Consider the following 25,371-nt stretch of genomic DNA (forward strand, 5'->3'; position numbering starts at 1 on the left):
GGAGGACTGCTGGAAAATTTGAGATATGCATAACTGGCTCATGCTGGTGCTATAAGGATTAGGTAGGCTCAATCTCAAAGAACTTTCTGTATTGTCTTGGCAATGAATGGTATTGGTAGAAAAGCATACATGAGGCTTTGGCCCCAATTGAAAAGGAAAGAGTATTGTGCTATCCAAAGATCGCTTGGAAAATTGGAGCAAAATTGATTTAGTTTTATGTTCTGCTGTGATGCAAACAGGTCCACTGTAAGTAGATCCTGAAGTTGAACAGTTTGTTTGCTATTGACTGATGAAGAGGCTGAAACACTCTGCTCAGATGATCTGCTAGAATGTTGGGAACATTTGGCAGGTATGTTGCTTGCAGTGTTGCCTGATGTCATTCTGCCCAGGTCCAGATCTTCAGCACTTCCTGACAAAGAAGGCATGATTCTATTCTTCCCTGCTTGTTGACAAAATATGGCAACTTCATTATCTATCTGAATCAGGATGCTTTTTTGTGGAGTAAATTCATAAATATGATGCGAGCATGCCATATCACTCGTAGCAGAATACTTATCTGGAAGAGAGACTCCTGCAAAGACCAGAGGCCTTGGGTACAGAAAAGTCCCATATGGTCTCCCCAACCTCTGGCTGAGACATCTGCTGTGAGGACAGGCTGATAAGATACAAATGGAGAGGAGCACCAACCTGGAATGCATGCAGATGCAACCACCAATCCAGTTCCCTTGCATTGGTGTTGTGATTTGTACTATTGAAGATAACATTTGAGTGAGTTGATCCCATCAAGATTGCAGACTCCACTCGAGAAAATGTATGTGATAACGAGTTAGTGGAACTACGTGGATAGCTGCCGCCATATGACCAAGCAGTATGAGCAGCCTTCTGGCAGAAGTCCTCAGATTGGCAAGCTGTACTTAAATGAGTGAGATCATGGTCAATCTCAGATTGCTGAGCAGGAATGCCTTCTGAAGTAAGGAGTCTATGCAGGCTCCTATGAACTGAAGATCCTGTGTGGATTCCAGGTTTTACTAAAATTTGATAAGAAACCCTAAGCTCTGAAGATGATGCATGGCCACGTCCAGAGGATGGCCTCTCGAGAATTTGCTGTGATCAGCCAGTCATCTAGGTATGAGAAAACATGAATGTCTTGGCAACAGAGGTGTGCTGCTACTACTGTAAGGCATTTGGTAAAGACTCTGGGGCAGAGGAGAGGCCAAACGGAAGGACTTTGTATTGGTTGTGGGGCAAATAGATTTGGAACTGTAAGTAATGTCAATGTCGATTAGAAAGAGAAATTACTACTTACCTGATAATTTTGTTTTCCTTAGTGTAGACAGATGGACTCAGGACCAGTGGGTTATGCACCTCTGCCAGCAGATGGGAGATGGAGCAAGCTGACATCACTGTATATATACTCCTGCAGCAACATCAGCCCACCAGTATTCTCTTCAAAAGCAACTGTGAACAGACTAGCAAATCCATTACTGTACTCAACCAATAGGAAACACTGAACTCAGGTAATGAATGTATGTACCTCAATCTAGGGACTGGATAAACATTTACCAGTAAACCCCTGTAACATGTAGCACCACAGGAGGACCATTAAATCAACCATGTGGCAACCAAGGGCAGGAAGCTGAGTCCATGTGTCTACACTAAGGAAAACAAAATTTATCAGGTAAGTAGTAATTTCTCCTTTCCTAGCGTATAGACAGACAGATGGACCCAGGACCAGTGGGATGTACCCAAGTTACTCCCGACTAGGGTGGGAGACTGCCCGCGGTCCAGTCAACACCCTATGTGCAAAGGCTGCTTCCTCCCAGGCCTGCATATCCAGATGATAATACCTGGTAAAAATGTGTAAGGAGGACCATGTTGCAGCTCAGCAAACATTGACGGGAGACAACAATTTTACCACAGCCAGACTTGTATGAGAACATCGATATCCAAGGTCTTCAAATCTCTCCTGCGACTGAAGAACCTTTGCATTGTGAGAAGTCACCAATAGGTCTAGGAATGGAAGGCCCCAGTGATCCACTATCAGCTGAAACACCTCATCCGACAACATCCATTCTCCCAGGTCCAGACTCTTCCAGCTGAGAAAGTCTGCTCTTTATGTTGTCTTTTCTTGCAATGTGAGAGGCCGAGATCACCTGGATATGCCCTTCCGCCCATTCCATAAGTTGGTCTATTTCTAGCAACACTTGCTAGCTCTTGGTTCCTCCCTGCCGATTGATGTAAGCCACTGTTGTTGCGTTGTCTGACATTATTCGGCCCACTTGACCCTGCAGTCTGTCACTGAACTGCAAGCACACCAAACAGAACACCCTGGCTTCCAGGCGATAGAAGTTCCAGAGAGAGTTCTGTGTTCCAGCACCCTTGCACCATTAGTTCCTGACAGAGCACTCCCCAATCATGGAGACTCGCATCTGTTGTGAGTATCAACCAGTCCGTCGATGTCAGGGAAGCTCTCTCTCTCTCAGATGAACCTCCTGCAACCACCACTGCAGGTGAGAGCAATTTCCATCAGCAAGTGGAGCCAAACTGAATAGTCCTGCAAATGTGGGTTCCAACTAGACAGCAGGGAGCGTAGAAGAGGACGCATATGCGCTCTTGCCCACAGCACAGCTTCCAGGGCTGCCACCAGAGTACCTGAAGATAGGACAACACTGTCAGGAGTATAGTGTTCACCAAAAGACGCACCTGCAACAGCAACTTCTGAATTCGAGCTTCTGGCAGGAAAATTTTGCCCTGCTTCGTGTGGAACCAAACACCCAGGTAATGTAAAGACTGAGAAGGCTGAAGACTGCTTTTGGCTAGGTTCACAACCCAACTAAACTCCTGCAACAAAGATATCACCTTGCAGGTCACCAGACAGCTCTCTTCCAGAGACTTGGTTTAAATCAGCTAGTCATCCACATATGGGTGTACTAGGATTCTATCCTCTCAACTCTGCTGCCACCACCATAACCTTGGAAAATGTTCTGGGAGTGGTGGCTAGACCAAAAGGCATCACCTGAAACTAATATGATGCCCCAGCACCACGAAACAGGAAATAAAAAAACCATTGGTGCTCCAATTGGATGGGAATATGGAGGTAGGCCTCGGACAGATACAAAAAGGTCAGATATTTCCCTGACTACACGGCCATTATCACAGGGTGCAAGGTTAAGAACATAAGATATGCCATACTGGGTCAGACCAAGTGTCCATCAAGCCCAGTATCCTGTTTCCAACAGTGGCAAATCCAAGTCACAAGTACCTGGCAAATACCCAAACTTTAAATAAATCTCAAGCTACTATTGCTTATTAATTAATTGAAGTTTATGAATTTTTCCTCTAGGAACTTATCCAAGCCTTTTTTAAACCCAGATACACTAACTGCCCTAACCACTGGTTTCCATGCGAAAATGAGTCACCCGCAAATGATGGTTGACACCTTTGAGATCCAGATTCCACTGCCTGTTTCTTTTGCGGGGAGTGGCAAGGAACACCATGAACACGTCTCGAGGATCCACCACCCGAGCCCACATCTCTCTTAGATTGTCTGGGACGAAAGGACTGAGACGTGCTGAAAGGCAGAGTCCTCTGAAAAGTCAACCCTCTGTAGGGACAAAACAGCATGGAACCCCCACTTACTGGCCAGTTTCTCCAATTCGTTCCCAAACAAGAGTGAACCTTTAAAGGGCAACTTTTAAGATTACCTTTGGAGGCCACGTTGGCTGACCAATTACGTGGTGGATTGCCTCCATATGGAATGAATATGTAGTGGAGCATGCCCAAATGAAGATAGCTTCAATCATTAAAGCTCTGGTGGTCTTAGAGGTGTGAGGGATGTGGTGGAGTGCTCCCATATGAAATTAATACGTGGTAGAGCATGCTGAGATAAAGATAGCTTTAACTTTAATAGGTTTGGTGGTTTTAGATGTGTGGTATTTTAGTGGGTGGGGAGTGTGTGTGATATGAATGTATGAGTGTTTGGAGAGGATTTTTAAGTTAGTGCTGCTATGGTGGAGTGGTAATGCTGCTAGTTTATTGGTGCTATGGTGGGGTGATAATGTCCATGAGGTTGCACATGTTTTTGTATTAATAATGTTATTATGGAAACACCTGTGAATTCAATGTGTATGTATTTCTATTAATACATGTTTGAAATATATTGATAAATGTGTTCTGGAAAATGATGTTTATTGATTAACTGATGTATTAAAAGATTTATAGATTCATACTATTGGATCTCCTATGTATGTGTGTATTGACCAATTACGCAGCCATAATTGACATCTGGCCGCTATTACCGAAGCAACTCCCCTAGCCAAGGTACGGACCAAATTGCAGCCCACATCTGCTAAAAAGGTGGCAGCGGGTTCTATAACTGCTCTGGAGTTCTTCCCAGAATTATCAACCTCCTGAAAGAAAAGCAAATAAGAGCGAGTCACCAGGGCACAACAGGAAGGTATCTGCAATGTCACTGCCACTGTTTCAAATGTTTGTTTGAGAATGGTCTCAATTCTCCTTTCATGCCATCCTTCAAGGCCGCTCCTTCCACCACGGGAATAGTCATCCACTTACAGATTGTACAGACGAGAGCATCCACTTGTAGAAAACACAAATGCTCAAAGGTCAAGGCAGGAACGCATACAGCAGGGCTCTATGTGGCCACTCCTGAATGAGAGCTTCTATGCCTATCACTTTTGGGTCCCACCTGTGTGTGAAGAAGCATGGAACTTTCGCAATGCTGAAGTTCACCAATAGGTCTAAATCCAGTAGGCCCCAGCGGTCCACCAGGAGCTGAAAGGTCTCATCCACCAGCTCCTACTCTCCTGGGTCCAAGCTTCTCCTGCTGAGGAAACTGGCTCAGATATTGTCCTTTCTGGCAATGTGAGAGGTAGATATGCTTAAAAGATGCTGCTCCACCTGTACCATGAGCACATCTATCTCTTCCAACACCTGTTAACTCTAGGCTCCACCCTGATGATTGATGTAAGCCACCGTTGTTGTACTGTTGGACATTATCCTGACCACCAGAGCCTCTAGCCGCTCAGCAAACCACAGGCATTGAGAAGTATGCCTGAACAGAAAACCAACATGGAGAAAGAAAACCCCCAGAATCCTCGGGTTTTTCTTAGCCTGCTTTGGCTGAATGAACTCTAAGTGACTTTCTGAGCATGACTTGCAGAATTTCCCTGGATATCTATAAAGGCAGGCATGCTGGCACCAGAAAGGTGAGGCCTATTCATTGGGTCACAAAGAAGAAACCAACGGCAGGAGCTGCAGGCACTATTCTCAGGTGTTTTTATCAACAGTCACAGATGTGTTAATTATCTTGACCAGTAAGATTTTAACAGAACAAAGGATTTTCTCGAGAGTGAGGGCAAATGGGTCACGCCTGGGAAAACTAATCAGGGGTAGCTAGGGGGTGATCTTATCATGCAGTTGACATGACAACCTATGTAAATGATTCTTTGGGCAGTCACGCAAGTCTAGAAGCTTCCACAATATTGAATGTTATCTATAAAAGAAGGATCACTTCCTGGATACTAGGAGATGCTGGTGGACAGGTTGTCAGAGGCATAGCATCAGCATCTCCTGAGAATACTTATATTGTTCAATAAAAAATTATGTTTTTCTTGTCTCCCTGGTCATAAGCATCATAAAAAAATGGCATGGCGCTTAACAGCATGCCAACCGAACCACTCATACCTCCAATCTGATGATATTCTGCCACTCCACTGCATTCCAGTGTCCTTGCACCACCAACTCCTGACAGTGAACCCTCCAGTCCCAGAGGCTCGCATCTGTCGTGAATACCAACCAATCCGGCATCATCAGCGAAATTCCCTTCCTGAGATGGTCCGCGTGTAACCACCAGTCCTACTGGGATTTTACCTCTAACAGAATAAGCAGTCTCACCACATAGTTTTGCGACTGCAGACTCCATTGGGAGAGCAGATCTTGCTGAAGAGGGCACATATGTGCCCTCACCCAGGGAACTACTTCCAATGTGGTAGCCATCAACCCCAGGACCTGTAGATAAGACCACACGGTTGGTTGAACAGAGTTCTGCAGGGATCAGACTCGCAGCATCAAATGAGTGGATCTGAGATTCCAGCAGAAATACTCTGCCCTGCTTCATATCGAATCAAACCCAGAAATACTCTAGGGTCCGAGATGGCTGCAAACTGCTCATTCAAATCCCTAAAGGCTTGAGGCTGGAAATGAAGAAAAGTGGTGACCTATGTTAGAACATAAGAAATTGCCATATTGGGTCAGACCAAGGGTCCATCAAGCCCTCCTGTTTCCAATAGTGGCCAATCCAGGCTACAAGTACCTGGCAAATACCCAAACACTAAGTAGATCCCATGCTACTGATGCCAGTATTAGCAGAAGCCATTCCCCAAGTCAACTTGATTAATAGCAGTTAATGGGCTTCTCCTCCAAAAACTTATCCAAACTTTTTTTCAACCCAGCTACACTAACTGCACTAACCACATGCTCTGGCAACAAATTCCAGAGCTTAATTGTGCGTTCAGTGAAAAATAATTTTCTGATTAGTCTTAAATGTGCTACTTGCTAACTTCATGGAGTGCCCCTTATTCCTTCTATTATCCGAAAGTGTGAATAACTGATTCATATCTACTTGTTCAGGACATTTCATGATTTTAAAAGACTTCTATCATATCCCCCCCCTTAGCCGCCTCTTCTCCAAGCTGAATAGCCCTAGCCTCTTTAGCCTTTCCTCATAGCGGAGCTGTTGCATCCCCTTTATTATTTTAGTTGCCCCTTTCTGTAACTTCTCCAGTACAATTGTATATTTGAGATGCGGCGACCAGAATTGTATACAGTACTCAAGGTGCTGTCTCAGCATGGAATGACACAGAGGCATTATATTTTCCGTTTTATTCACCATTCCCTTCCTAATAATTCCTAACATGGTTTGCTTTTTTTTTTTTTGACTGCTGCAATGCTATGATGCCTAGATCTTTTTCCTGGGTGGTAGCTCCTAATATGGAACCTAACATTGTGTAACTACAGCACGGGTTATTTTTCCTTATATGCAACACCTTGCACTTGTCCACATTAAACTTCATCTGCCATTTGAATGCCCAATCTTCCAGTCTCAAAAGGTCCTCCTGCAATTTATCACACTCTGCATGAAATTTAACTATTCTGAATAAATTTTGTATCATCTACAAATTTGATTACCTCACTCATCATATTCCTTTCCAAATCATTTATAAATATATTGAAAAGCACTGGTCCAAGTACAGATCAGAGGCACTCCACTGTTTACCCTTTTCCATTGAGAAAATTGACTGTTTCCTCTCTTTTAACCACAAAAAAAATCATGGCCTCCTATCCAGCGGCGGATTCCTGAGGAAGACCCGGCCCGGGGATTCGCTGCCCAGGCCGGCCCAGGACACATCACGTGGTCTGCTGAGTGCGGCTCTGTCACAGCCGCGCACGGCAGACCACGAGACTGGAGCAACCAACCCGGCCTACCGGGGAATGCCCGATCCTCCGATAGGCCAATCCGCCCTTGCTCCTATCCCATGACTTTTTAGTTCTTAGAAGCCTCTCATGAGGGACTTTGTCAAATGCCTTCTGAAAATACAAATACACTACATCTACTGGTTCACCTTTGTTCACATTTATTAACCCCTTCAAAAAAATGAAGATTTGTGAGGCAAGACTTCCCTTGGATAAATCCATGCCGTGTTCCATTAAACCATGTCTTTCTCTATGCTCTGTGATTTTGATCTTTAGAATAGTTTCCACTATTTTTCCCAGCACTGAAGTCAGGCTCACTGGTCTATAGTTTCCCAGATTGCCCCTGGAGCTCTTTTTAAAATATTGGGGTTACATTGGCCACTCTCCAGTCTTCAGATACAATGGATGATTTTAATGATAGGTTACAAATTTTAACTAATAGATCTAAAATTTCATTTTTTAGTTCCTTGAGAACCCTGAGGTGCATACCATCCGGTCCATGTGATTTGCTATTTTTTAGTTTGGCAATCTGGCCGTTCTACATCTTCCAGATTCACAGTGATTTGGTTCAGTTCATCTGACTCATCATCCTTGAAAACCATCTTCGGAACTGATATCTCCCCAACATCCTCATTAATAAACACAGAAGTGAAGAATTAATTTAGTCTTTCTGTAATAGCCTTATCTTCCCTAAGAGCCCCTTTGACCCCTCGGTCATCTAATGGTCCAATCAACACCCTCACATTCTTCTTGCTTCAGATATATTTTTAAAAGTTTTTATTATGAATTTAACTTTAGGTGTAACATTTCTGCATGAGGAATAACCTGCACAGCACTGTTAGCTATTACTCTTAATAGAATGCACAGAGTAACTTGCACAGAGTCACCCTCTTAAAGGAACATATGGGAGTGACCTGCATGGCGCAGCAGTTACTACTATTAACAGAACATATGGGAATAACCTGAACAATGAAGCAGTTACTACCATAAGCCACTTGGCTGGACACACTGGATTGACCAGTTGGTCTTTATCTGCCATCTTTGCTATGTTACTGAGACCTTTACAGAGCTGAAAAGCAAAAAGGTTTTCTGTGTGTGCTGCTCAGTATTTCAACAGTATACATAATAAACAGCAGCAGCTACCTTGTATCAGTTAAACTTGCCTGTTAAATTGTTGTTTCAGCAGCTCTCCAGCAATTCATGCAGGTCAATATTATTTGTGATATCAAAATCAGTTTTTTAACCAATTAAAATCCAATTAAATGATAAATGTATGATACTCCTAGCATACCTACTTCCAGAAATTCTGAGATTTCTGAGCAGTTTTGTTTTACTTTCATACATTTACAATTAGAAAGTTGTAACAATATACACACACACATACATCACCAAAAACAAGTTATATATTACACAAAGTTTTACCTGGAATTAGACTACTTTCTGGTCCACACACACATATTCCAAAAAACACACCTCTATCCTCATGTCCCCACATGCCCTGAAATTTTGATGCAATATGTCACCAAACACAAATGTTAGTAGGAAAACATTCACTCGGGTCTTGTAAGCCTTCTTTTCTAAGAATTAATAGAACACTTAAACAATGAATTTCCTCTCACTTATAAGTCCTCAAGGAGAAAAGAGATTTCAAAATTAAGTAACATTTTTCTTTATGCATTCAAAACAAAACCAGGACGCTAGAAGAATATTTCAATATGCCTTCTCTCAAACGTTACAAACAAAAAAAAAACACAAACCCACACACACAAAGGCATTACCTCACATACAGTCTGATGTCTTTGCATTATATCAGGAGAGTTTATTCAGAAAAGGAGCTTACAGAATTGGAAATAAGAATCCACTAGTAAAGTACTTAAATCATACAGTATGTTTACTTATTGTAAGAACTTAAAATACAAAGAACTTTGTATTGAATTTTTAAAATGCTACAAGTACATAACATAGTAACCGTTAGGGCTCGGACCCGTACCTCGGTCCTGCCACCCGCTTCCTGGCACAATGTGGCCCATCGTCGGCGTGGCCGCACTTCTCCCCTCACGTTGGCGTTCCTCCCGACAGTCTAATTTCCTGGGCTAGCACGGGGGCTATTTAGTTTGGCAGCCCAGCACAGGCCCTTGCCTCGGCTACAGGCTTGCGTGTGCTGGTGCTGCTTCTCTGTGATTCCCCCTTATTCTGGGGAAGACCCGGACTTGCCTTGGGCTTCTGCTTTGCCTGCTGCCTGCCTCTAACTTGGATTGGATTTTGGGCTCAGGTTGTTTGCTGCCTGCCTTTGACCGGACTGGCGTCGGAGAGCGGCTACCCCTGTCAACTCCTAATGCTGAACTAAGCTCAAGTAATGCTGTTACACTGCCATTGGGTCCACGGACCCTAACAGTAACATAGTAAATGATGGCAGAAAAGGACCAACTGCTCCATCCAGTCTACCCTGAAAGCTTCTTATGGTAATATGTGCTGTGCAAGTTATCCCCATGTTTCTTTTAAGGGTAGCTCCATACAGTTATTCCCAAGCTGATAACCCATAAAAATATTTTACTGCTAGTAACATTTTTACTGGGTGATGAGTCTTCTTGAAAATCCAGACAATGCTGACGTGTGTTGCTTCAGCCTTAGAAGCAGTCCTGTGCTTTTTCACTTATGCTGCATATCAATACCCCACACCATAAAAGTCAGGGCCCATCCAATTCCTCTTGCATCTACTCCCCCTACCTCTGCCATCCAAGCAAGTGACTGGTGATGATGTTGTGTCAAAAGTATCAGGGCTTATTGGTTAAGTTTAGTCATTTCTTGCCTTCTGTTAAGGGTAGTAATTGCTGCTCAATGCAGGTTACCCTCCATGTTTATCAGTTCCCCAGACCATAAAAGTCTGGGCTCTCGTTGGTCATTGTCCGAATCCAACTCTCCTTTTCCCCATACAGTTGAAGCAGAAAGCATCATTGCATTTGCAAAGTATCAAAGCTTGTTGGTTAAAGGTAGTAACCACCACACCAGCAAGTTACTCCCATGCACCCTTTCCTTCATTTCCATCCTCTAGCCTTTAAGGATCCACGGTATTTACTCCATGCCACTTTGAATTCTTTGTTTTCTTCACCATCTCTTCCGGAAGGGCATTCCAGGTATCCACCACCCTCTCCATGAAGAAATATTTTCTGGTGTTGGTTCTGAGTCATCTCCCCTGGAGTTTCATTTTGTGACCCCTAGTTCTGATTTCTTTCCAATGGAAAAGGTTTGAAATTCATGCATCATTAAAACCTTTCAGATATTTGAAGGTCTGTATCATATCTCAACCTTCAGCCTCTCCTAGGTCTTACAATATTAACCCCACATCATTTTGGTCACCCTTCTCTGGACCGCCTCTGTCCTGTCTCTATCCTTTTTGAGATACAGGCTCCAGGACTGAGCACAGTACTCCAGGTGAGACCTCAACCAAAGACCTGTACAAGGGCATTATCACCTCCTTTTTCTTACTGGTTAATCCTCTCTCTATGCAGCCCAGCATTCTTCTGACTTTAGTAATCGCATTGTCATATTCCTTTGCTGCCTTCAGATCCCCAGACAGTATCACCCCAAGATCCCTCTCTTGATTCATACACATCAGTATCCCCCCCCACCCCATCAAATACAATTGTCTTGGATTACCGCATTCCAGATGCATGACTCTGCACTTGTCTTTGAATCCCAGCAACAATGAACAAAACACCTCTTCTTGATACCCTCTATAAATATAACCACACACACCAATTTGGAGTATTAGAGCCTATATGGCTACTTCTGATGTCCGGTAACATAAATCCAGTTATTCACCACTCTTTTGGCTGTAACAAGTGATATAATTATGTACCGCTATAATATGAAGTCTTCGGTGATCCCCTATATTTGTCTTTTATTTTTTTTAGTGTTATATGCAAATAAAACTTCTCTTACAAAACTTGACTTATCTATTCACTGTCCATTCTTATTTTGATTTACTCTCTAAGGAAGATGGCGGCCATATGAATGACAAACACTGACATTCACTTTCTCTAGCCCCTCAAGCAGATGATTTTCGACAAAATGCTGGCAGTGTCTGACATTGGTACAGAGCAGGATACTCTAATATGAAAGGAACTAGCAAAGGCATTTCCTCCAACAAAGATAAGTGTTATTTTTTCTTGCAATACGATCTTGAGCAGTCATGAGATAGTAAATCAAAATAAGAATGGACAATGAATAGATAAGAGTCAAGTTTGTAAGAGAAGTTTTATTTGCATAGAACAATAAAAAAAAAAAAGACAAATATAGGGGATCAACAAAGACTTCATATTATAGCGGTACATAATTATATCAACGGTTACAGCCGAAACAGTGGCGAGTACCTGATTTGTGTTACCGGACATCAGAGATAGCCATATAGGCTCTAATACCCCAAATTGGTTTGCGTGATTGAATCCCAGTTGTCAAATCTTTGACCACTCTTCATGCTTTCTTAAATCACTTTCCATTCTCTCCACTCTGTTGCAGATCTTAGCATCATCTGCAAATAAAGAAACTTTATCTTCTATCCCTTCTGCAATGTCGTTCACAAAGATATTGAACAGAGCTGGTCACAATACCGATCCTTGTGGCACTCCACTTAACACTATTTTCTCTTCAACCTATGTTCCATTTACCATTAATCGCTTTCTGTCAGGTAACCAGTTTGAAATCCACTCCACCACCTTGGCGATGACTCCCAAGCTTCTCATTATGCTCCCAAGCCTCCTATGCAGGACCAAATCAAAAGCTTTGTTGAAATCTAAGTAAATCACATCATGTGCTCTTCCTTAATCCAATTCTCTAATCACCCAATCAAAAAATTCTGATTTGTCTGACAGGACTTTCCCCTATTGAATCCATGCTGCCTTAGATCCAGCAACTTACTGGATTGTAGATAGTTCACTATTCTTTCTTTCAGCAGACTCTCCATTAATTTTCCCTGTCACCAAGTTAAGGGGAACCAGACTGTAGTTTCCAGCCTCCTTTCTGTTAACATTCTTGTGAAGTAGGACAACTGCTTTTCTCCAGTTTCCAGGAATCTATTGAACAGGTCTTTCAATGGACCCGCTAGGACAACTTTGAGCTCCTGTAGTATCCTGGGATGTACCTCATCTGGCCCCATGGCCTTGTCTACTTTCAGTTTTCCTAGCTCTTCCCATACATGGTCTTGTCAACCAGCAACGGTCCTTCTCCAGAGTTTTCTTTAGTGAACACATAGCTGAAGTATGTTTAATATTTCTGTCTCTACACCTTGCTCCTTGTCATCTTTCAATTTACCTAACACTTCAGGTCTCCCTTCTTTCTCTGATATCTGAAATGTTTTGTCACCTATCTCTTTGGCAATCCTTTCTTCTGCTTGACCTTTTGCTTTCCTGATTTCTTTCTTCCTTTCTCTTAGCTTCACCAGGTATTCTTCCCTGTGCTCCTCTTTTTGGGATCCTTTAGACTTCTTGAACACTGTTCTTTTTGCATTTAATTTTCCAGCTACCTCCTTTGAGAACCAAAATTGGTTTCTTTTTCCTTGTACTTTTATTTACTTTTCTAACATAGATTTGTTGCCTTTGTAATAGCTCCTTTTTATCTGATGCACTGTTCCACCTCGCCCACTTTATCCCAGTCTTCTAGTACTTCCTCCAGGTACATCCCCATTTTGTCGAAGTCTGTATTTTTTAAATTCTAATTCAGACTCGGGTCTTCTTCTGACTTCTCTGTATCTTATTTGTGATATCAAACCATACAGTCTGTTGACCACTGGTGTTTAGGTTTACCAACTGGCTTGATTTTCAGGACAGGTTGATCTAGTCCTGGTTTTACCCCATTACATGCTGGGGCTTATTCTGATTTCCCTATTGCATTCCCTAACAAAAGCAAAACCATAAGTACCTGCATGCAAGGTAGTACAATCAGGACTGGATCAACCTGTCCTGAAAATCTGGAGCCAGTTGGCAACCCTAGCTTAGGTGGGCACCTGTCCAGACATTATCCCTATTAGTGAGCACTAGGTCAAGTATCACACCCTCCCTTGTGGATTCCATTACCATTTGTCTGAGAAGAGCCCCTTGAAGGGCATCCAATATCTCTACTTCTTGCAGATTCCGCAGAAGGGATACTCCAATCCACATCTGGCAGAATAAATCTCCAACGATCAACACTTCTCCTTTCTTTCCCACCTTTTGTATGCCCTTCACCAAATCTCGATCCAGGTCTTCAGTTTAGGTTGGAGGCCTGTAGACCACACCATTGTTTTGTTTTAGGATAGCCCATATTGCTTCCTCTCTACCCCATGTCCCTTGCATTTTGGTTGCATGGATATTGTTTTTGACATAAAATGCTACTCCTCCCCTTTTTCTGTCCTCTCTTAACAAGGGATGGCCGTATCCCAGTCATAAGACTGGGAACAATGTCTCCACAATGTCCAAGTCCGCCTCAATTATTAGGGCCTGTAGATCTGGAATTTTGTTGTCCAGGTTACGAGCATTTGTGGTCATAACTTTCAAGCTTTCCTCCCTTGGTTTGCTTATCTTCATAGTCACCTTTTCTGCTCCATTGCTTAAGCATGGAATGTAGAGCCAATTGTTTGTTATTGGGGATCTATAGCTTTTACAGCTGGAATAACATAATGCAACTGCATTACAATCATTTTTAGATATGCTACTTCTTGAAGAGAAATCTGTGCTTAAAGAAAATACATGAAAATGAAACCTTTCAGTTTATTTGTATGCCTGCCAACTCAGTTTATTGGTTGCAAATTACTGATCATGGACTGGCCCTGTGGATCAGGCTCTACCACTGTATGCTTAAGTTAGAATCTGTTGTCCCTCAGGACCAACTGGAGTCTGGACTTTGATCCTGGGGAGGAGGGAACACAGCTGCCATTATTGTGGCCACCTCTACTGGCTATAAAATAGCAATGCTGAATAATCATCTTTGAGGAAATGCTGTTTGGGAGAAAAGGGGGGCAGATGCTAAGGAAGAGGAAAAATATGCATGTGCTAGAGTTCTTAGGTAGTCCCAGCAAGCACTATTACACACATATGAGAGCTTTCTGAGGCCAAATTGGTGATAACTCCAGTAGGTCACAGGCATTCAAATTTGAAGCACCAACATTTTGAAATGTTTTGCTTTCTGCAATTAGGTTAAATTCAAATTATCTTGAAATTAAACCCGGCTTTTTAAATACTACTTTCACTAGATAATTAACGAGTTGTGGCTTGTTTCTGGACCATATCAATGTTCCTAAAGGACCTGAGCTGTAGATGAATTTTGTGTTTTCATTACTGCATGCTAGAACTATTGTATTTTTTTTTATATTTGTATCAATATTTTAATTGTTCATTTTGGACTCTATTAATATTTATTTATTTATAACTTTTTTATACCGAGGTTCAGGTAACAGAGTTACTTATCACTCCGGTTTACATTCTAACAGGCAATAAATAATGACAATAATATGTCTTACAAAGAACAAGGAGGAGAATAACTTGGAATAAACATAACTAGGAAAGAAACAAAGTGTGCAGGTAGAAAGAAGTGGCCTTGAGGGGATTCAATCCAAAGGGGAAGTTGACTAAAGGAGGAGGAGAAGGAGAAGATAATAAGGTTGAATGAACATGAAAGTGGGCCCTGAGTAGGGACAGTTTGTGGAAGCTGAGAAGCAGCTTGAAATTATGCGAAAGCTTTGCTGAATAACAAAGTCTTGAGTCTTTTTTTTGAACGTGATTGTGCAAAGTTCCAGCCTGAGCTCAGATGGGAGAGAATTCCATTGCTTGGGGCCCGCGGTGGAGGGTGATCTTTTTCTTAAGGATGTTTTCATAGGAGGTGCCTTCAGCGTACCTCTCTGTGCTAATCTTAGCGGATGGGAAAAGGTGTGAAGATGAAGAGGAATTCTGAGGTCCAGTGGTGTGTTGTGGTGAATGGCTTTGTGGTTGATGGTTAATAGTTTGTAGAGGATTCTGGATTTGACTGGGAGCCAGTGAAGCTTCTTTAGAATCGGAGTTATATGGTCCCTTTTGTTGGACTTTGTGAGAATCCTTGCAGATGCATTTTGTAACAACTGGAGAGGCTTTAGGGCATTGTCAGGAAGGCCGTGTAGGAGTGAGTTACAATAATCGATTTTTGAGAAAATGATAGCTTGTAACACTGTCCTGAAATCATAGAAATGGAGGAGGGGTCTTAGCCTTTTTAGAACTTGGAGTTCTTATATTTATTAATCTCTGCCTTGTGCTATGCTTTGTAAAGGCAGATAATTATCACATTCAAATAAATAAAATGCTTAATTTCTGCACCCTAACAATTAACTAAATAGCTCAGGATGTGTTCTTTCTGGTGTAGATTTTATCAGTTAACTGGCATCAGTAACATCAAGAGAGCATAGACTATCACAATTCATAAACCTCCACTTTTATATCACCTCGATACCATCACTGTGCACTGAGGGAGGGAGAAAAAAAATATTACCAGTACACTCAGCAGATAAAGCCTAGAAACTAAATAGCAGCCTAGGCATCTTCCCATCCGGAAGGAGAACCACTGCCTGGGCCAGTGTTGCCATCCTCACTTATTTCCCGTGAGTTTGGGCTTTTTTTTTTTTTTTTATTTCATGGGTTGCTTATTATTGGGTGTTTTTTGCTGTCAATCGTGGGTTTTTTTTGTCTTTATTTGCTTTTATATACCGACATTCGTTGGTGTACATCACATCGGTTCACATTATAACAATTGGAATAGTATGACTGGAAGTCGTACTATTTATACATTGTAACATTAACTTTAATTGGGAACATTAAAATGTCTAGCAATAAACCTAGATGGGTGAACATTTAACAAGTATAACGATAGATAATCAGGAATAATTAATATAATTTCGGTTTTTGAACTGGGGTAGGGTGTCTTAATAGCGGAGGCTGTATATACAATAAATACAATAGAGAATCACAGATACAATATATGCAGAGTGGCATGTGCCTGATTTAATTGGGAGGTTAAGGTATCTTAGTGAGGGTGCTAAGGGGGGGGAAGGGAGGGAAGGGGGGAGGGAATGGAGAGGGAGGGTACGTGGAGCGTGGAGGGAGGGGGGGTAGGGGGATTAGGTTGTGTGTTGGTAGGCATTATGGAAAAGCCATGTTTTCAATTGCTTTTTGAATGATTGGGTGGAGGGTTCCATTCTGAGTTGGGAGGGTAGCTTGTTCCAGAGGGTGGGGCCGGCTACGGAGAAGGTACGTTGTGTGGTGGAGGTAAGGTGCGCTAGTTTTGTATGGGGTATGATATGTGTATGGGGGTGATATGTGTTTTGGGATTGCAGGTTTTTCTGGCTGTGGTGTAGCTGGGGAGGGTCTTTGGACCATTTGATGTTTTGGTTGTTGTTGGTTTTGTGAAGTATGGTGAGAATTTTGTATTGTGATATGTGTGCTATGGGGAGCCAGTGTAGTTCTTTTAGGATTGGGGGGATGTGTGAGGAATGGTTGGTGTTAGTGAGAGATCTGGCTGCTGCGTTTTGCAGCAGCTGGAAAGGTTTTGTGGTGGAGGCAGGCAGTCCGAGAAGGAGGGAGTTACAGTAGTCCAACTTGGATAGTATGAGGGATTGTAGTACTGTGCGGTAATCATGGTGGAATAGAAGTGGTTTGAGTTTTTTGAGGACTTGTAGTTTGTAGAAGCCCTCTTTGATTGTCAGATTGATATGTTTTTTCATGTTGAGATCTGAGTCAAGGGTGATGCAGAGATCTCTAACCTCATTGGTGAGAGAGGTGTATGGTTGGCTGGGGGTGATGTCATTGCTGGTTTTGATTGAGGGTTTGGTTGATATGTGTAGGATTTCAGTTTTTTTGTGGTTGAGGGTGAGGGATATCTGCGTGAGGAGGTTCTTTATTTGGATAGAGAGGGAGTCCCAGAGTGCGATGGTGTTGGTTATGCTTTCTTTGATAGGGAGAAGAATCTGGACGTCGTCTGCGTAGATGTAGAATACGAGATCCAGGCTGGACAGGAATTTACAGAGTGGGAGCATATATATATTGAATAGGGTGGATGAGAGGGATGATCCTTGTGGGACTCCGTGGGGGAGTGGGAATTGGTCCAATTCGCAGTTGTTGAGGCGAACTTTGTATGATCTGTTAGATAGGTATGATCGAAACCAGTTGAGGGTGTTTTCGCTTAGGCCGATTTCCATCAGACATGTCATAAGTATGTCATGGTTTACGGTATTCCAAGGCGGCAGAGATGTCCAGTAAGATGAGCAGGTAAGATTGGCCGGCGTTGATGCCTCTCAGGGCAGTGTCTGTGAGCGATAAGAGGAGAGTCTCGGTGCTGAGGGATTTTCTGAAGTCATGTTGGGAGGGGTACAGGATGTTTTGATTTTCTAGGTGTTCAGAGAGTTGGAGGTTCACGTGTTTCTTGATGATCTTGGATCTGAAGGAGAGATTTGAGATAGGTCTGTAGCTGGAGAGGTCGAAGGAGTTGAGATGTGGTTTTTTGAGGATGGGTTTGATTATGGCACATTACAGGGCTTCTGGGAAGATGCCTTGTTCCAGTGAGGTATTTATTATGTCTGCGATGGGTTTGGCGATGATATCTGGAATGAGTTTGAGAGTCTTGACTGGGATTGGGATGATGGGGTGTGATGCTGGGTTGAATTTCAGGATGATCTTCTTTATTTATTTATTTTTAATTTTTATATACCGATGTTCCTGTAAAGAATACATATCGCACCGGTTTACAAGGAACTGAACAGTCGCCTCCAGGGCGGAAATACATTAAAACAGTCGCCTCAAGGCAGAATACATTAACACAAGTATACAGGAAAGCTATTAAAGAGAACTTTCATAAACTCAATTAAATGTAACTGGGAACCATAAATCAGGAACATATGTACAGAGGTAGGTATATAGTCTGTCGCTTCACCAGATCTTAGCTCTCAGGGAAAGCTTGAGTGAATAGCCAAGTCTTTAGCTTCTTTTTGAATGTCGGAAGGCATGGTTCTTGGCGGAGGGTCAGGTGGGAGCAGGTTCCAAAGATGGGGACCTGCAGTGGACAGAGCTCGTTTCCTCAATGAGGTTTTTGTTGGCTGGGTGTGAAGCATGTTCTGGTATGCACTTCTGATTGGTCTATTGGAGATGTGTTGCTGTAGTTGGAAGGATAGGTTGAGGGGGGAGATGTTGTGAAGAGCCTTGTGAATCTTCATGAGGGATTTAAATTGTATCCTAAATTTTATCTTTTTTACTTCGGTTGAGGCGATGGGCTCGAAGTTGGACCAGATGGGTGGTGGTTCGCTGTGTGGGGTCGGTGTTTCTTCTTTTGTGTGGAGGTTGGGTGTTATGAGTTTGCTGATTTTATCAGAGAAGAAGCGGGCAAGTTCTTCGCAAGGCTTTGCGTTACTGTCTGAAGATGGTGCGATGTGGTTGGGTTGCATTAGTTTGGTGACGAAGTCAAAAAGTGCTCTGGGGTTGTGTTGGTGTTGATGAATTTTTTTTCCGTAGAATTCACGCTTGGCTTTGTCGGTGTCAGTTCTGTAAATGTAGAGGAGTGTTCTGTATCTGTCGAGGTGAGGTGGAGTGGGATGTCTTCTCCAGGTTTTTTCAGCTCGACGGAGGAGTCTTTTGGTGTTTTTCAGTTCAGGGGTGTACCACGGAGTTTTGTAGGAGTTGTTGTTGTTGGGGATTGCTTTGGATATGATGGGGCATTTGGTTTTGGCAATTTCTGTGTTGATGTCGATCCAGGAATTGATGGCCGTGTTTGGATCTTTGAGGTCTAGTGTGGTTAGGGCGCTGGGGAGGTCTTCAGCAAGGACATCGCTGGGGCAGGGTTTCGGGAAGCTGATGTATTTTTTGGAATGCTGGTGGTGGTAGGTGGTCTGTTGGATGTTGAGATTTTGCAGTTGATGAAAATCAGGTTGAGGGTATGTCCTGATTTTTGCGTCGGGGAGTAAATGATTTGCTTGAAGTCCATTGTGTTCATGGTGTCAAGGAAAGTTTGCATTGGGGTTGTAGGGGGGAGGAGTCCATGTGGAGGTTGAAATCTCCTAATATTATGGCTGGTAGGTCCATGTTGATTTGTGAGGAGATGGTTTTGATGAGGGTGGAGAGGTTTTGACCTAAGCAATTGGGTGGGGCATATAGTAGTAGGATTTGGAGGTTTTTGATTTTAAAAGGCCTATTTCTAGGGGGGTGGTGGTGGTGGTGATAGGGATGCATGTGAGGTTAAGCTTTTTCAGTGCAATGAGGAGAAGGCCACCCCCTTTTTTTTTGGTCTGGGTAGGGAGAAGATGTTGTATGTTGCATGGGGCAGTTGGTTGATTAAGATTGTGTGATTTTTTGAGCCATGTTTCGGTGATGCATAAGATGTCTGGGTGATTGTCTGTTAGGAGGTCGTGAAGGATGGGGATTTTTTTGGAGATTGATTGTGCGTTGATGAGTAGCAGTGATATTATTGATAGGGCAGTGACGGGGATGTTGTGGGTGGTGGGGATTGGGGTGAGGCATCTAGGGTGTGATGTTTTGTGCGAGGGAGGCAGTTGCAGTGGAGGGGCGGTAAGTTGAGGTGGGTGTGCATGGTGTGGCAGGTGGGGGATGGCCAGGATTGCTGGCCTTAGTGTGTAGGGCTTTGAGTCAGGTGAAGCAGGGCTGGAGGGGCTGGTCTGGTAGAGGGTGGGCTGTGTTTTGTTCACGAGGGGCAGCAGCTCGGGAGGGCGTCTATGAGGGCTGTTGGCCGTGGACACTTCAGGGGGAGCCATGCTAAGGGGGGCTAGGAGGGGTCGGCGGTTTGGAAGAGAGGGGAAGTGCTAGCAGGAGCAGGAGGGAGCAGCACAATGGAGTGGCACAAAGGGCCGCTGGTTAAGTACCCCTACCGGCGCTTCACTGATGTCGGCGGCAGCTGGGCGGGCCTCGGGGTGGGCCTCGGAGTCGTCCGGGTTGGCGGTCTGGGGTGGCTGGTTGAGGTGAGCCTCCAGTGACCCCAATGGGTCGCCGCCGATCGCGGTGGAGGCGAAGGGTGGGACTTGAGCCCAGCTGTCCCTGTGATTGGCTGCTGCTGTCAATGAGGCCTGTCCACAAGGAGCAGGTGGGCAGACAGGTACTGACTGCAAGCAACAGTGTCTGGTGATCCTGGAAGGTTTTATGCAGCAGGGCAGGCTTGTACAGAGAAGGGAGTGAAGCACTTAACTGGCAACAATAAAAAAGAAGAGGTACACGAGTATGTGGGGGCAAGAAATGTGCTGGGGGGGGGGAGGATGAGTGAGTGTGTGGGGGCCAGACATGTGCTGGGGGGGGGGGAGGATGAGTGAGTGTGTGGGGGCCAGACATGTGCTGGGGGGGGGGGGGAAGATGAGTGAGTGTGTGGGGGCCAGACATGTGCTGGGGGGGGGGAGGATGAGTGAGTGTGTGGGGGCCAGACATGTGCTGGGAGGGGGGGGGGGGGGGGCCAGGATGAGCGAGTGTGTGGGGGCCAGACATGTGCTGGGGGGGGGGGGGGGAGGATGAGCGAGTGTGTGGGGGCCAGAACATGTGCTGGGAGGGGGGGGGGGGGGGAGGATGAGCGAGTGTGTGGGGGCCAGACATGTGCTGGGAGGGGGGGGGGAGGATGAGCGAGTGTGTGGGGGCCAGACATGTGCTGGGAGGGGGGGAGAGGATGAGTGAGTGTGTGGGGGCCAGACATGTGCTGGGGGGGGGGGGTGAGTGAGTGTGTGGGGCTGTTGTGGGGTGTTTTTTTTCTTCACTTTGAAGGAGCTACAGAGTTCAGTGATTGAGACTGGAATGGTGGTGCACCAGGCAACCATACAACTGGCCTGCATGGGAGGGTGGCTAGGTAGAAGCCATTACTGAATAATGAATTGTGAGCTTAAAATTTCACTTTTAGACATGCCGTCAGGAACAATCTATGTAAGGAAGGAAGGAAAGAAATCTGGGAATGGGGAGAGGTGATCTCAGGAGGGAAATTTCCTTTCTCTTCCTTTCTCTTCCTCCTCAGCCAAGTTCTTATTACCCTGTTATATGTAACTGCCTTTTCAACACCATTGTTATAGTTATGTTTACTATGCACCCCTGTTTTATGTGAACCAGCATGATGTGACTTCTGTCTCGAATGCCGAATGCCGGTATATAAAAATCTGAAATAAATAAAATAAATAAAATGAAGATGGTAAAGGATATGAATGGTAGAGGAATGAGGAATGGAGGAGGACAGAGGCACATGAGGATATGAAGTGTTATTCAAGGAGGATAAGAAAGGGAATGAGAGGAAGGGAGAGATCAGGAATGGGACTGATGAGGGGGTGGAAAAACAAGGACATTTGAGATGGGAAGAGGAGGAGAAGATCAGGGATGCAGGAGAATAGCAGGTAACTGGAGAAAAAGGAGGTCCTGAGATCTTGGTGAAGGGGGAATCTGGAGAAAGTGATCCTCCCCTGGCTCCAGTCTTGCTCCTTTCAAATACCCAACTCCTGGTATCTTCTCTCTTTCCCAAGTTAATGTTTCCCCATCTTGCCTGCCTATATACACACCCATCCACCTTTCCCCAGTATCTCTTTCACATAAAACACAATTCCTTAGTTCTCCTAAGCTCTCTAACAATTCCCTCCTTCTATCCTGCCAGGACTGGTCATGCTGCAAGGAGGAGGAGAGCGACAGCACTTTGGGCTATGCTCTCTGCTAACTGGGCCTGACAATGTCCTGTGATTTGAAAGTAGCAATCAGACTCGACCGACAGGAGGAGGACCAAATGTTCGGAATTATTAGGAAGGGAATGGAAAATAAAACAGGATATCATAATGCCTCTGTATCACTCCATGTATGCAATTCTGGTCACCGCATCTCAAAAAAAAGGGATAGCTGCACTGAAAATGTGCATGGAACGGCTGACCTGTGAGGAAAGGCTAAAGAAGTTAGGGCTGTTCAGTTTGGAGAAGAGACAACTGAGGGGGAATATGATAGAAGTTTACAAAATCATGAAAGGACTTAACCAATTTACATTAACTTGTTAAGAACATAAGAAAATGCCATACTGGGTCAGACCAAGGGTCCATCAAGCCCAGCATCCTGTTTCCAACAGTGGCCAATCCAGGCCATAAGAACCTGGCAATTACCCAAAAACTAAGTCTATTCCATGTAACCATTGCTAATGGCAGTGGCTATTCTCTAAGTGAACTTAATAGCAGGTAATGGACTTCTCCTCCAAGAACTTATCCAATCCTTTTTTAAACACAGCTATATTAACTGCACTAACCACATCCTCTGGCAACAAATTCCAGAGTTTAATTGTGCGTTGAGTAAAAAAGAACTTTCTCCGATTAGTTTTAAATGTGCCCCATGCTAACTTCATGGAGTGCCCCCTAGTCTTTCTACTATCCGAAAGAGTAAATAACCGATTCACATCTACCTCTCAAGATTTTAAACACCTCTATCATATCCCCCCTCAGTCGTCTCTTCTCCAGGCTGAAAAGTCCTAACCTCTTTAGTCTTTCCTCATAGGGGAGTTGTTCCATTCCCCTTATCATTTTGGTAGCCCTTCTCTGTACCTTCTCCATCGCAATTATATTTTTTGAGATGCGGCGACCAGAATTGTACACACTATTCAAGGTGCGGTCTCACCATGGAGCGATACAGAGGCATTGTGACATTTTCCGTTTTATTCACCATTCCCTTTCTAATAATTCCCAACATTCTGTTTGCTTTTTTGACTGCCGCATCACACTGTACCGACGATTTCAATGTGTTATCCACTATGACACCTAGATCTCTTTCTTGGGTTGTAGCACCTAATATGGAACCCAACATTGTGTAATTATAGCATGGGTTATTTTTCCCTATATGCATCACCTTGCACTTATCCACATTAAATTTCATCTGCCATTTGAATGCCCAATTTTCCAGTCTCACAAGGTCTTCCTGCAATTTATCACAATCTGCTTGTGATTTAACTACTCTGAACAATTTTGTGTCATCTGCAAATTGATTATCTCACTCGTATTTCATTCCAGATCATTTATAAATATCGTCGTATTTCATTTATAAATATCGTCGTATTTCATTCCAGATCATTTATAAATATCATTTACTCTCAGAGAGAGTAAGCAATAGTAGCTTGTGAGTCATTTAATGTTTGGGTACTTGCCGGGTACTTGCCAGGTACTTGTGACTTGGATTGGCCACTGTTGGAGACAGGATACTGGGCTTGATGGACCCTTGGTCTGACCCAGTATGGCATATCTTATGTAACATTATGTAATCCACAAAAATCTGATTGACATTTTTAGGGGGTTAAATACTATTCCAAGTTACTGTATTCCCTCCATTACACTCACAAAAGTATTTAAGTGAGTTCTGTGTATAAATAGCTTATAATAAAAGTAGTTAATATCATGTGTTTGGGGTTTTTTTTTTTTAATAGCTCTTGTGTTTTCATGAAGACCTGGCAACCCTGGCCTGGACTCTATGGTCAAAGGTGAGTTAAGGCAACGCGCAGCTAAGCAGCTGCACACTCCTGCGGAACATGTGTGTGAGATTCAGCTCTCAGCCCTGGAGAATTGCTTCCTCTCTTTGCAGAGAGCACATTTTTTTTTAAATAAGGTCCGCCGATTCCACGGTCAACTACACTTATACTTCCGCGGCACCTAGGAAACACGTGCGCTAGGTTTCCGGGATTTCTCTCGCGGGTTCCTCATTATCAGTTACGTTATGACGAGAAAGCCATGAGGGAAAGCGGAAAGGGGCGAACCTGGGTCGCTTCACACTCCTCTTGCCGTACATTGGCCTGCACGACTGTCCGGGAACCGGGGGGGGGGGGGGGGGAGAAAGGGCAAGTCTTTAAAACTAAGGAGAAAGGGCAAGTCTTTAAAACTAAAAATAGTAATAGAAAACAGTTTTCTTGAGCCGCCGCAAAATAACAAGCGGTCCAATTTGTGTAACAAGGATTCAGCTTCTTCCAGGCACGGGCAAACAAACAGTTGTAGCTCCGCACGCCGCTACCTTCTTAATGCTGAGGCAGGCGTGCAGGACGCGATCCAGCTAAGAATACTATCTGTGCTCGCGCGGATGCCTCGCGCCAGCGGTCCTTACACATCGGTGGGCCCAGCGCGTGCCGGTAACCAACCACTGGTTACCCAGCAGACCCCGCGCGCGCGCGCTTGACGCCGGCAGTTGTTACTCGATAAGAGCCCAGACGGGAAACTCACCTGAGCGGCTTGTTCTTGTCCTGCTCAGAGCTCCTTTTAGGCGCGGCTGGAAACCTCTCTTGGGACATGGTGCTGGCTTTGAGGCCTTAACGCCCGGTGGTGGTTGAAGGATTGAAGCCGCGCGAAAAAGGGGCTCTGTAGGCAAGCAATGCCTGGCACACCGCACCCCCTTCGCTGACTGGATTTGTGCTCTCTTCCCCGCGCTGAGTTATGGGTCCTAGGAGGAGGGAAACTCGTCGCGTCAGGCCTGAGGAGGCGGAGCTGGAGCCGAGACGGGGCAGACATGGCTTTCCCTGTCCGAAATGGAGTAGGAATCGGGATGCTGTGGAGGAGCACAGGCGACTCAGATTAGACTAATGTTGCGCCCTTTATGGGACTGTAAACTAACTAGGAAGTGAGGCGAGATAAAGTATGAACACTGCAGTTCATTTAGGAACTCGGAACCTGCCCATGTTACTTACTCTAACAGACTTGCGACAGAACAACTGCAATTGATTTATAAGTATCTTAATGTAAGCTTCCAGAGAACTCGCTCTGTTAGTCTGTAGTAGCAAAACAACACTTTGTAGATTAACAGAGCACTCCCGGAAAAAGGACCCGGGGTCATATTGGCCAGTAATTTGAAATCCTCGCTTCAGTGTGCTGCAGCGGTCAAAAAGGCAAATAGAATGCTAGGAAATATTAGGAAAGTAAGA

At 44.1% G+C, this 25,371-nt stretch overlaps 1 protein-coding gene across 1 annotated transcript in view; it reads right to left on the bottom strand.

The window, feature by feature from the left end:
* Positions 1 to 24,899, bottom strand: part of PRKRA (protein activator of interferon induced protein kinase EIF2AK2) — a 96,310-nt gene extending 71,411 nt beyond the window's left edge. The window contains exon 1 of the mRNA XM_029605893.1: positions 24,677 to 24,899. Coding sequence (XP_029461753.1) covers positions 24,677 to 24,744 — 68 coding nt within the window. The 5' untranslated portion in view covers positions 24,745 to 24,899. The remainder of the gene's footprint in view (positions 1 to 24,676) is intronic.
* Positions 24,900 to 25,371: the final 472 nt, after the last annotated feature.

Source organism: Rhinatrema bivittatum, chromosome 6, assembly GCF_901001135.1.
Source record: "Rhinatrema bivittatum chromosome 6, aRhiBiv1.1, whole genome shotgun sequence".
Lineage (NCBI taxonomy): Eukaryota > Metazoa > Chordata > Amphibia > Gymnophiona > Rhinatrematidae > Rhinatrema > Rhinatrema bivittatum.